The sequence below is a fragment of the Stegodyphus dumicola genome, chromosome 3 (assembly GCF_044657685.1).
Source record: "Stegodyphus dumicola isolate Sdum_Otavi_A_Nest chromosome 3, ASM4465768v1".
Lineage (NCBI taxonomy): Eukaryota > Metazoa > Arthropoda > Arachnida > Araneae > Eresidae > Stegodyphus > Stegodyphus dumicola.
The window spans coordinates 105,141,804-105,154,925 of record NC_140770.1 but is presented as its reverse complement, the minus strand read 5'-3'; the positions used below and the strand labels follow the sequence as shown (position 1 = coordinate 105,154,925).

General features: G+C 31.5%; 1 protein-coding gene across 1 annotated transcript in view; it reads left to right on the top strand.

Annotated features, from left to right (window-relative positions):
• Positions 1-853: 853 nt before the first annotated feature.
• LOC118198026 (neuroligin-4, X-linked-like) overlaps positions 854-13,122 on the top strand; it is a 559,965-nt gene continuing 547,696 nt past the window's right edge. The window contains exon 1 of the mRNA XM_085813114.1: positions 854-2,843. Within this exon, the coding sequence (XP_085669240.1) occupies positions 2,372-2,843 (472 nt within the window). The 5' untranslated portion in view covers positions 854-2,371. The remainder of the gene's footprint in view (positions 2,844-13,122) is intronic.

Sequence of the window (13,122 nt, the reverse complement as noted above, 5' to 3'; positions counted from 1 at the left end):
CTGAACTTGTAGCAATCAGGCTGTTTTTATAATAAATGCTTCTATTAGATTTCAATAAAACTACAACAAAACTTTGCGATATTTTGAGTTAAAACGCATTTACTGCTTTTAGTTAAAATTCAGATCTGATTGACCAATAAAGGAAAAGGTTAGAATTTTTGAAACGGAAGTTCTTTTCAAGATTCAAAACATTCGAAGATTTGAATATCCAATCACTATTTATAAATAAATAAGTAAATAAATTTAAGTGGGGAGACAAGTATTAAAGTACATATCAAGGAAAAAGAATGACCTGCATTAAAAGAAAAGAACTCATTATTTTTTTTTAACCGCAACCGAATGTGTTTTATATGTAACAAGAAAATACATACATTACTGAAAGTAAGTAGTCATACATTCTGCAAATGAAAAGCAAAGTAAGGCGAAAAGTATTTATAAGTATATAATAGAAGCTTTAATAAGATGTTTAGAAATATTCGGCAGCATTTTATGACTTTAATGAAACGAAAAGATTAAAAAGTGCCTTTAATGAAACGAAAAGATTAAAAATGTCAACTTCAAGCAAGAATATAAGACTCAGAAAAAAATAATAATAACAACAAACCTAAATACTTATTCTCAAAATTAGCAATTAATTACTTGCTGGAAATACGTAATTAGATTAAAAGCATTTACTCAAAAATATGGCTTTATCTTTTTATTATTGTCTTTGTTTTTCCTGTAACGAAAACAATGGAATCACTATAATGTTCTTTTCGCACTCGATAGATGGCGTTGGTATGACATGGACTATCGTGGTACAGGAGCTTTCTCTACTTCCAGTTTGAAATAACACTCCCATTAAGATCTGAGCCGGAGCTCGACGGCAACAGAATGTTACGAGCTCTCCGATCTGTTCATTCTCTTTTATGGCACTTTCTTGGTATTTAAGTATTTATACACAACTTTTGGAATAACTTCAACAGGTCTAGCACAGAAGGAGGAACTCTGTGTGGCTTATGACAATATTATAGGAAATTACTGTTATATTCTTATTTCAAACAATTTTACAGGTAGATTTTTTGAATAGAGATGCGCTGTGATTCACTGTTGCTCTCAAGTGATTTTCTGCTATGTGATCTCTTGTTTTTGCTCATTACTCTCTAAGGATAAACCAATACGAGAGGTAGGAATATTCCACAAAAGAATATTTTGTGCTCTCTTTTCTTGTTTCTAGTGGAAGCGTAATTGTTATGCCAAAACTTTGTGGGAAAAGTTATTTAAGTAAATAACATATATATGTTAAACTCATGCTTAGATTAAAACTGCTGTCCTAACTGAAAAATTTAAATATTCAAAAACATTTTCAGTGTTGTTATACTCTTTTGTTTAAAAATGGCAGCGATTTATCACGTCTGTTATTAAGGAGTTCATTATAAATTATATTCTTCATTTATAAATCTGCTTGTTTCGTTTTGATTTAAAAATAACAATGGTTATGAAAATTTAGAATATCACACCTTTTCTTACAGGAATTTATTATTCAGCTTCATCTGTTTGCATTTCGTAGATTATTGGATTATATTACGATTTACAAGTCGTTATAATGACTGAAAATTTCATCGCAAGAGATTCGAAAAGCGAAACTAAGGTGCTTGTTGAGTTTCAGATTTTTGATAAGGAACATAATTTATAAAATAAAAAGAGATACGATCTTGGAATTTACTTTTCGCTGAGGTGATATTAAATCTATTGTCAGATCTTGGTTTTAAAGAATACACTTGTGAGAAATTTAGGTCAGTTATAAGTAGAATAAGATAAATGATGAAAGGCTAATTACGCCAGAGAAGTTCTTCGGAGAATTCTTAACATAAGTTTTAGTACAGTATTTTTTCACATGTAAGCTTCACCGAATCTAATACAGTAAACGTATTTCAGTATTACTTATTAGATGAATATTCCAATAATTTAAACGATGATTTAATGCTGCAAAAATAACAACAGAGTTTGAAACACTGAAGTTTAATCTGTTTGCTCAGGTATTTGAGCTAATTATATAACATTTTTTGGAAGTTTTTCATACATTTTCTGAGAAAAATAAAAAGAAAAGTTATTACTACTTAAGCAACATTTGAAAAAATAATTCATTTCATAATTTTCATGATTACTGCTATCTTTTTCAGTTATTTAAAAAATACATAAAAAATAAGATCGTGATCAGAATCGAAGTTAATCAAACTGCCGTTACTGCTAAATAGAAAAATGAAAATTTGAAACCTCAAGAGTATTTGCTACTATAAAGGGCATCTTTGCATATGACGTAAATGATTTCTTTTGTAACAGGTAAAGAATATTATTTGCATTAAAGTCAACAAAGGGTAACGCGTAAACCATGGAACGTAGGTATAATTATGGAAGACTTACGTATTTATATTTTGTGCTTTTGGTGCTGTATGCCAAAGAAATACTGTCCATCGACCCAGATGAACAGTCGGACTCCAATAAGTACCAACCATTATCTAGTGTTGTAACCACCAAATACGGTTCACTTCGCGGTGTCATCGAGAATCTTCCCAATAAGCACCTGCAACCAATAGAAATGTTTTTGGGTGTTCCATATGCAGGAGTACCAGAAGGATCCTTGAGATTTCTTCCTCCAGGAACTCCACCCCAGTGGAAAGGTATTCGAACAGCAGATCATTTGAGCCCCGTGTGTCCGCAGAGACTGCCAGACATTTCTAACGAGACGGACGCTTTAAAAAGGATGCCATACGGAAGATATGACCATTTAAGAAGATTATTGCCGTTTTTAGCCAATCAAAGCGAGGATTGCCTCTATTTGAATATTTATGCCCCTGCAGGTGGTAAGTAGAGTTTATACCATTCTTCTTCTTCTTCTTCTTTTTAAAATTAATTTCTTAGAATATTCGACTCGTATGATAAAAGAATCAGAGTTCTGAAAATATTACAAAATGACAGCCTGATGCATATGCATGTCAGAAAAACGCAACCACATTTCCAGGTTAAATGCATACAGAGAAACTGTACTTTGTTTTGAACTTTGTTTGAACTCAGTGATAAATTTTCTTGCCATTTTGCGTTTTCATTTCCGATGGACGTTAGAGTGTTGTCAAGAAAGGAATGTTCACGAAAATTGCATAGTGACTACTCAGCAGTAGCGTATTCTTTCATGGATAAAGTGGTTCTGTGTTCGAATGCTAATAAACGCGCTAGTGATATGATGTGGCAATGAGTGTTTAGCTGTCGCTGAGCATATCGTTTGCATTGTATTTCATTTTCAAAATAGTTATATCAGAAAAGGTTAAAGTGATTTTGGAAGATTTTGAATATCGGTATACGCTTTGAATATTGAAATAAAACAGTATTATATGGCATTATATTAACTAATTCTAAAAAGGGCAGAAAAAAATAAAATGCTGGAAAAATGTATAGATTTCTTATTAACTTAAACTTCCAAATAAGTTCACTCAACGGTTAGAAACTGAAATAAAATCTGTGTATTTGATTGCAAATTATATTTTTAACAAACTATACTTCCGTCTTCAGAAATTAGTTCACGTAATTCATCTCTAGTTTTAATATATAAAATATCTAAATAAAATTAGATTTTTAGTGACATATCTTTCATTAGACGCCTGCTAGATATTGTGGAGGATTTTTAGATCTGGCGGGATTTGGGAGTTAAAGTTGTATAATCTCCGGTTTTACGAATTCATATAAAGTTAGTAATTTTTAGAGGCAACTTTCTAAGAAATATACGCACTAATTATTAAGTACACGTCTATTAGCCTGAATACAAAATGATATCTCATAGGGCTGAAATTAAAATTTTCAAATAGTTTAATGGTTGCCATTTTACCAGAAGATAATTTTACAGGATATATAACTTTTTACAGGAAGGCTTCACAAATACATGTTTTACAAGAAGAAACAGGTTTTAGAAATTTGAAGATCTCACATACGTGAAATACGTAGGTACGTTAAAAGCGTTTGGTTTTATCCACCAAATATTTAGAAATCGTCTATGAAAGTTCGAGAGTAAACCTATTTTTATTCAGTCGAAAAGCCGTGCTTTACAATGCTTGAAATTTTATTTCATCTTTCAGATTATTATAATCTGCCAACAATTGATTACCATATTTTCCCTAATTTCTAAACTTCAAATATTTTCAAGAAAAGGAATCTGATCTTTATTTATATTATGAGGTAATACCTTTTGTCATGTAGTGAGAAGCCTGCACTAAGTGCAGTAGTAGTTACTCTGATTACAAATACTGAATCAGTGCGAAATTATGTTATAGATACAATAGGACATATAATACTGTATCATCTGATGAACTATATCGGTTTTAAAAAGAATCGAGAGTTATTTAAAAAAAAACCAATAGATAATCTTACTTTCTACAATTTTTTCTTTCTCTTTAAATTTACAAATGTGTTTTTTGCTCGAATTATTTTTTTCTTTAAATTTTTTTATTATGTTTTTATTTTTGTATATGATTAAGTTTCGAAAATTAAATTCGGACTTCCTATATTCTTATGATTAGAAATAATAGTGGATTTGTATGAAGCGTTTAAGTCGACATTAGTCAAAATCATAATTACAATACGAAGGTTAAATGCATTTCATGATTATCTAGGTAGATTTTGTTTACAGCAATAACTAATTACATTGTTGAAGCGTGAAAGCATATGTATGCTGAATATAGCATTTTAACAGTTTTCTAAAAAAACATTAAAATACATACCTAGATAGAATATGTATGCTGAATACAGCAGTTTAACAGTTTTTTAAAAAAACATTAAAATACATACCTAGATAAAATCAGATTTTGACCGCTTATGGGGATTTTTGGGTTTACTTTGTTTCAACTTTGTTACTAATGGACTCTGTGCTTGCAGCAATGCTGCGGAAGATATGGAACATATTTTATTGCATCGTAGGTTGCATGCATGTGCCAGAAGTGCATTTAAAGTGTGTTTAGGGCAGCTCTCTATGTGCTGGCCTCCTGTTTTCTGTGATATTATTAGAAGCTCCGAAGCCTTTACCATCTTCCGCGACTTTACTTGTTCTTTGAACTTTTAGTAATATATGACTGAATTTTTATCTTTTATGTGTCATTGTATTATTTTGCGTTATGTCTATGTATAATTACGTTAACGTTATGTATTGATGTATCATTTTTCTTTCTATCACTATTATTTTTAAGTATTATTTCATTTTTATTATCAATGCATTATTATTAAGTTGGTTTATTTTCTTTTATAGGAGTATTAACATAGTCTAACTATTGATGGTATAATTTAGTATTTTTATTATAATAATATTTGTATTTTATATTTTTTCTTTGCTCTCTCCAGGTCTAGATAATATGTTTTTATTGTTCAATTGTATCCTTGTACTATGAGTTATTTATTTACATCTGAGCATCGTGGAACACGAGAACCTTTGTATTTGTTTCCTTAATTAAAAAAATTAGTTTGAGAATTATAAAACATGTGAAAATAAAAATAAAAACAGTAAAATATATAATATGTACTATTTTTGTTTTTAAGTTTTCATATTTTTGTTTTTATATATTTATATGTTTATTAAACTGGCTGTAGGTGAGGAAGTTCACGTTATTAAATACCTACTTTTACATAAATTAGTAAATTTAAACCTATTTATCACGCGATTATGCATATTATATATATATATGTATAGGTCCATTAAATGTGCATTTTCTATGAGTTTCAACGGATCTTTTTTATATGTGAAAGCTGAAAAATTCCAGGCTTTTCCTGCTAAAATATTAAAATAATTTCTTGATTACCGAAGGTAATGAATTTGTTTTCGTAATCTTGGAGTTCACCATTTAAATAAGCTTATTAACTAAAATTAGTAGAAGCAATAAGAAAGGTTAACAGTCGAGTTTATTTCGACTGTTTGCAAAGCAAACACATAAAAGAGTTATAAAAATTATCGATATTAAATAGTGCTTTTAACTAATTAAAAAGGAGATAAAAAGATACCCAAAGAAAAGAGAAAAATGTTAAGTTCTTTAGGATCATTAGGATTAAAGATTTCTAAACGCAGAAATAAAGACAGTTTAGTTTTCATTGAAACAGGAGAATTTCCACGGTGGAAAATGTTAAAAGAATCTTCTTACAAGCTAGGAATTTAAGAATAAAATATAAAATAAATAGTTTTAGCATACATAAAAAATAGTAAATAAATTATTTGAAAAAAAATTGTCTCGTTAAGATTTATCACGACCAAAGCCATTATTATAATCGGCTCTTAAATGATAGGTTGTAAGGTATAATTATTTTCCTAACTATTTCAGATTTATTTTTCTTATCCTTTATCTCAATTTTGAAGTGATATATTTTTCAGAAGTACATAAAGATCTATAAATAAATAAATTAATAAGAGTTTATTTTTTCTAAAATGTTCTTTTTCTGTAAACACGTATGAGAATTATTCAATAATCAATAATTTTCCAAATTCCAGAACCACATCTGTTTTCTAAAAATAAGAAGATTCTTCTTTAATTTCCAAATTTTAGCGCCCATCGATTAATAAATATTATCGTAGGAAATTCTCCCTCTGTGGCAGAACGAAATGAATTTACTTGTACGTAATTCCACTAAGGAGTTATTTTAAAGAATTAACTAGTTGCATTAATATCTGAAGACTCGAAGCTAATTTTGAGCGGTCCCACATAAGCGTTGTTTAATTAAAGATTAAATGTCATAAGTTTTATATTTAAGGGAGAATAGTAATCTTCTGATCCTTTAGGCTTGAAATTTTCCGTTATTCTCTGTGTGTATAATAAATAGGTAGTATACTGGGCAACCCGGTTTATTCAGAAAGCTTCAGCAATTTTGATTCTGCTGTTCTTGAAACATAGAGAGATATGATGCATATTGCTTCTGATTTTATTTTTACTCAAAATAAAGACCATCCTTTTCCTTTATTTCGAATAATTGACTTAGGTTCTTTATCTGTATAAAGGACAGTTAGTGAAAGACACGTGTAAATGAATCAAACATAGATGATTAAGTCCGAGGTTTGTTCTGAAAGATCATTAGTTTAGTAAACCATGAGGCAGTTTTTATTTGATTGCTAGCTAAGAAAAGTTGAATTTTGATGTATTTTACAGTGCTGGATGAGACAGAATTTTCACTGATTATCAGACAAAGGTAATGGTCGGATTGGCCGTATCCAAGTTTCAAAAACATTAAAGAAGCAAACACAGTTGGCAGCATGGAGTGAGAAGCTGGCGCACATCCACATCTGTGAGTGAGACTATTCGGAAAACAGAGGAACAGATGAAAGACGACATACATTTGCCCATTCGTGGGCTGTCCTATGTCCGCATATTATTAAGAAGTACCTGAAAATGTCCCGTATTTGCCAAATGTGGACACGTTCAATGAATGAACAACGAAAACTCTGACACTTCTAGCCTTTCTTGAAAGAATAGAAAACTATCCTGAATTTTTTAATATAAAAATCACCGTCGAACGATGGATGATACATTGTAATCTGAGTTTAATATAATGTCTAGGCTGTCGTTATTATGATTTTACTATCGAAGACAGTGTGCTTTGAGATTACAATGTCTGAATGGACATAATAATCTCAAAAGGAAGCAGCAATCCAGCATATGAAAACACTGCGATTTACCGCCTTCCTCAGAAATTCGGGATTTTGGTTTCTAAAAGAAGTTGATTTTGTGTTTTGATACATGTGGAATAGTATTGTTTTATTCGTTTCCTAGCAAACAAACTGTAAATGGAAATTATTATTCTAATGTTTTTGCAAGCAACATTTTGGGGGGATTATTTCATGCGAATGGTTATCTTGTGAGAATAACACTATAACTCACCTTTATTTATTTTACACAAAGTATTTACAGGCACGAGACAGAAATTTTGAAGAAAATTAGTCGACAATATCTAGATCATTTCTAGAACGGTCTAAGCCATCTCTACATCATTTTCGAATAATCGGAGATTTTTTTGGTTATTCCAACAATTATGAAAGAGTTACTAGGAAAGAAGGTTATTAGCTCAAGTGACAAAGCTGAACATTTCTACTTACACCGACTCTCAGAAACCAATCTACAGCTTATGTTTGATCTATTCGTGCATGTCTAGAAACTGGGTGTAGAAGCTGGGTGAGAAAGCAGCTATATCAAGAATGTGATCCACACGAAATATAGTGACAATGACTAACTGGAATAGTGATCTGAATCCACACGCGCTTGGAAGAGTATTCGTAAAAGAAGTAACATTTTCTAACTTTTGATCGTTTGACAAAGATATAATTTTATCTAACCTTATTTTTACACAATAATGAACAGCCAGAAATATAAACTTACAACCTGCATCTTTCGTATTAATTCTTCAATCATTAGTTTTGTTCGTGCATTTTCCCATTATTATATATAAAAATGCAAAAACTAATGTAAATCTCAGTTCAAAAATGCTAGAATATTGGAAGTAACACTATACAAATAAATATTTCTTATATTTTTCTTTAACTGTTATTACTATATTATCAAATATAAAAATTCTTCAGAAGTCACAATATGCTCTCGAATATCTTAGTCTTAAAAAAAAAAAGAAAATCTAAACTCAGTGGCGCAACAGCCTTGGTGGGCCATGGCCTGCAGTGCCCCGAAATCTGCTTTCTTGACCTTGGGCTCCGGAGTGCATCAGCATATGCCCTGGGCAAGTGGCCAGCTTCTCGCAGGACCCTCGATGTTAAGTCCCCAAGCGAACTCGGTACTCATTTTATCGACCCACTCAAGGGATGAAAGTCTGAACAAACCTTGTCCAGCCCGAGGATCGAAACCCGGATTTGTGGTGTAACTACGCGACGTGCTAGCCACTATATCTAAATTTTAGAACCAGATAAATTAAAGCTCAGTATAATTCTATATGTCTTATTTGGGTACAGTTTGGCAAACAAACAAGTAAAAAAACTTGTTAAATTGGTGTTAATTTTTCATTTGTCGCTTTCTCATTTGACTTCTTTCTGGGAAAAGACATTACGAAACCAAAGAAGATATTAGAGTGATATTTATGAATTGCTTTTGTCAACTATACTGGATCTTAAATGAAAAAATGCAGAAGCTTAATTTTAATAACATCTATAATTCAAATAAATTAACATTTCAGATTTAAAGAATTCTAAATTTAAAGTATGAAAAATGCTTGATTAAAAACATACTGTATTGATGTTTCAAATATTTTACACAAAGTACTTAGAGTACAACGAATAAATGAAAAAATACTATTTTCCTTTCTTAGCAACAAATTCTGCTTAATAACTGAAAAGCAAATTCTGGAAAAAGACATTTTGTTGATTTTTGCATTTATTGCCGTTCGATGATTATAAGAAAAAATCAATTTCATAGATAACTAGTAACAAGAAATCATGAAATTATATTAGGGTATCGATTTGAAATAGGCTGCACTAGAGGACTCCCGCGAGCTACCTAGTATGTTCAGATCATTGTTGTTGTTATTGCTGTAGTTATCATGTCACTTCTCTGACAGTAACATCACAACAAGCGCACGAAATTCATCGTGGCAAAGAGTGCAAGATTACGCCAGGCGTTGGCAATAGCCTTGAGCACCGTACAGGTGACAGTACGAATTTGCTCAGTTCCGCCCTCAGATTTGATGGAGAGCACCCCGGGAGGACGGGTCCGATGGTCTCCCACTCCTCTACATCTAACATCAACCTCTCGAGAGGACTTTCGACTCGCCACATATTTAGAGTGCCCCCGTGCCGCACAAACACTATACATTTACAAACATCCATGCTTTCTCTGGGATTCGAAGCCGGGCTCTCCGGTACGGCAGATAGCGTCGCTAAGCACTATTCCGATTGTGCGGCGAGTTTATTTGTTATACTGTCTAAGTTTTAACATTAAATAAAGAAATTTAAGTAAATGTAAAATAAAATAAGGTTGGGAATATTTTCACCTAATAATGCCGCGGCGGAGATGTTGATGTAGAAGGGAAGGAGGACGCAAACATCTTCCTATAGGCATCCTTCTTTTAGTGTTTAACAAGCAAAAATCTATTATTTTTATTTTACTGTCACCCCCTTAATCGTGATATAAGGAATAAGAGCAATTTATAGGTCGAAACTGGAGTTTCCTTTTTCCCAATTAGCATTGTAATACGTTAAATAAATTTTTAAAGGAATACAAAATAGAACAACTGTATTAAAAACTGTATCGATTTCTCTTCTTTCAAAGCTGAAAAAAATGTTTTTCAAGAATTAGTGACCAAATGCTGTCTTTTATTCCATGTGATCAAGAGTTCGTTTTATTTGGTAAAAGCCCAATAAAGTTTATTTAGTACAGCTGAGGATTAATACTTTATTTCTCCTTCACTATCAAGGGAAAAAGAAATCCTTGTAATATATATTTTTATCTCGACAGGAGAATGCTGTGTAGTGCGGCTGGAATTTATAATTAAACAAGGATAGTATACTGCATGTCTGAATGGAAAGTTTGAAATAGTTAAAATGCCTGAGCATAACAAATGCAAAATTGTCTTTTTTTTACATCGTAGTAATGCATGCTAGCTAGGATGTTTGTACTTAAATGTGTATTTACTTATGCGTGAAAATATGTGACAGTTTGCTGAGTTAATTAAGTTGTACCTATATTTATAATGGGAGGATGTTTACAATACACGGTGTAAGTCTATGATTAAACCTTTGCAGTCCTTGAAACTAGTCCTAAAGATTTATGAATATTACGCTGATTCTTATTGTTTTAACACTTACAATAATTACAATGTAATTGTTCTCAGATAGCTTAAACAAATTATACGAAACACAAACAAGGAAATATTATCCGCCCAATCGTGATAGTGGTTAGCGACGCTGACTACCTTACCGAAGGACCCGCGTTCGAATCCTAGAGAAGGCATCGATGTTTGTAAATGTATAGTATCTGTGAGGCATGGGAATACTCTATATATGAGGTGAGCTGAAACGAGTGGCATAATTTTGCACACCTTGTCTCGATTAATTTCGTATCCTTGTTCTGATGTTTTTGTCAGACAAATGAGATAAGTCACAACAACAGGAAATATTACTTGACATTTGCATGTAAATGTGATGAATCCTGGACAAATTTTTTATTATTTTTTAATTACATTTTATTTGTATTGAGTATATATTCCTGTTTTAAATAAAAGGAACATTTAGGTGTGGAACTGAAGTATCTATTAGAAAATACACTTTTATCAGAAGGCTGCAGTAAATTACAATTACATTATCATAAACAGTATAGCATTTGGATATAATGAAGTAGAACCGTAATTTTCTCCTTCGTTTCTGCATGCCTTCGTGGTATAATGGTAGCACACTCGGTGCGTATTCGAGAGGTCCAGGTTCTAGTTCTGGCGAGGGTATTTCACTTTTTTCACGTCTCCTGCATTGAAAAACCAAATAACTCTAAAAGTTGTTTAAAATCACATCTTTTCATGAGTTCTTGTATACGAGAGAATGTATGCTCTCACATATCACGTAGCATTACCTTATAGTGTGTAACTAATTCACAGAAAAGCTACGTAGACGACATAATGTCGCACAAGAGATGCAATAAATAGTTAACGGGCTTTAAACCTACCAATCGTGCATTGTTCTCTTCTTCATTGGGATGGTTCGTATTCAGTTGCAAGGTCATTAATGAATCATAGACGATGGTTTTAGAATTTAGATTTGTATTTACCGGATTATTTCAATCACACTATGCCAATGATGACAGATGTTTTTTAGAACGATTTTGTAGGTGAAATATTCATTTTTACGTTACTTACATGTAAAATCAAGAAAGCGCTCATGCAGACAGCCTGTTCACAAAAAGATAAAAAATTCGAGTCAAATTATTCAGCTATCTTATTTACTCGGCCGTTGATATGCCGAATGATTTAAGCTTTGAAAGTTGTTTCCCAGCATTCAGCTGGGTGAAATCTACACTTCGAAAGGGAATATTACCTGAAATGTCTCTTTTTGTTAGCAAAAGCCATCACATTCAGATTTGGTTTTGGTTTTGGGTTTGGTTTATTCGTTTTCTAAGTATTTATAGACAACTCAAGAACGTAACGAAATTTTCATAGTTAGATGGATTAGTTTGATGGTGTCTTGTTATACAGTTAGTTTTTGAAGATAAAGAAGGTGTAAAATATACGAGAGAATAAAAATATGACTTCTATATGTTTATTCTCTTGCGTGACTCCCGAAAATGTTTTACAGTTCTCGGCTGAAAGAGATTGAAAATTTTAAATTCAGAGCCCAGAATACAAACGTCGATGAAAGAAAAGGTACATTTAAATTTTTAACAAATCTGTATGTGATGGATTTTCATCCATCATAAAGATACATTATCGTCAGACATCGATAAAAATCCATCTTTCCTTCAGAACATATTTAAAACACAATTTACCATTTGATTCTGCAGAATAAGGATAAAGAACGAGTCTTTATTGCATTTTTAAATTCTCTTTTCCACTGATTTAAGCACACCATGCATTAAGAATTTGTCTCCTTAATATGATTGACCATTTATGCATTATGAGAATAACTGAGGAGAGCTTTTTCCGATATCGCTAAGAGTAGATTAAAGTTTGACATCATGCATGCTATGCATTTATGAAAATCAGATAGAATATGCATTAAAAGAGTTTACGAATACTTTTAAACCAATATTCGATATATTCCTGTAGTAAACTGACGACAAAATCATTATATTTAATGCATAAATTTAACATTTTTTATCTTATTTTTAGACTATGCTTTTACACTGCATATGTTTTCATAGAACAAATATTCTACATAACTAAGCTACTTTACATTGCCTGGAATTTTACTATGTGTTAGAGATGTAGGTCTATTAAAGACGATCATGGGGATCCTTAACTTCATTTCAATATCATATTAATCTAAAAGTTAAATCTCTAGACCATAATGTATCCAAGAAATCTTTCTAAGCAGAAAACCGTTTCTAATTATATATTTATATTCATATGTATATTTATACCTACCCCTCTGTCACATATGTCTGCATGAATTTATTTTGAAAAACATAGATGCACAAAAAT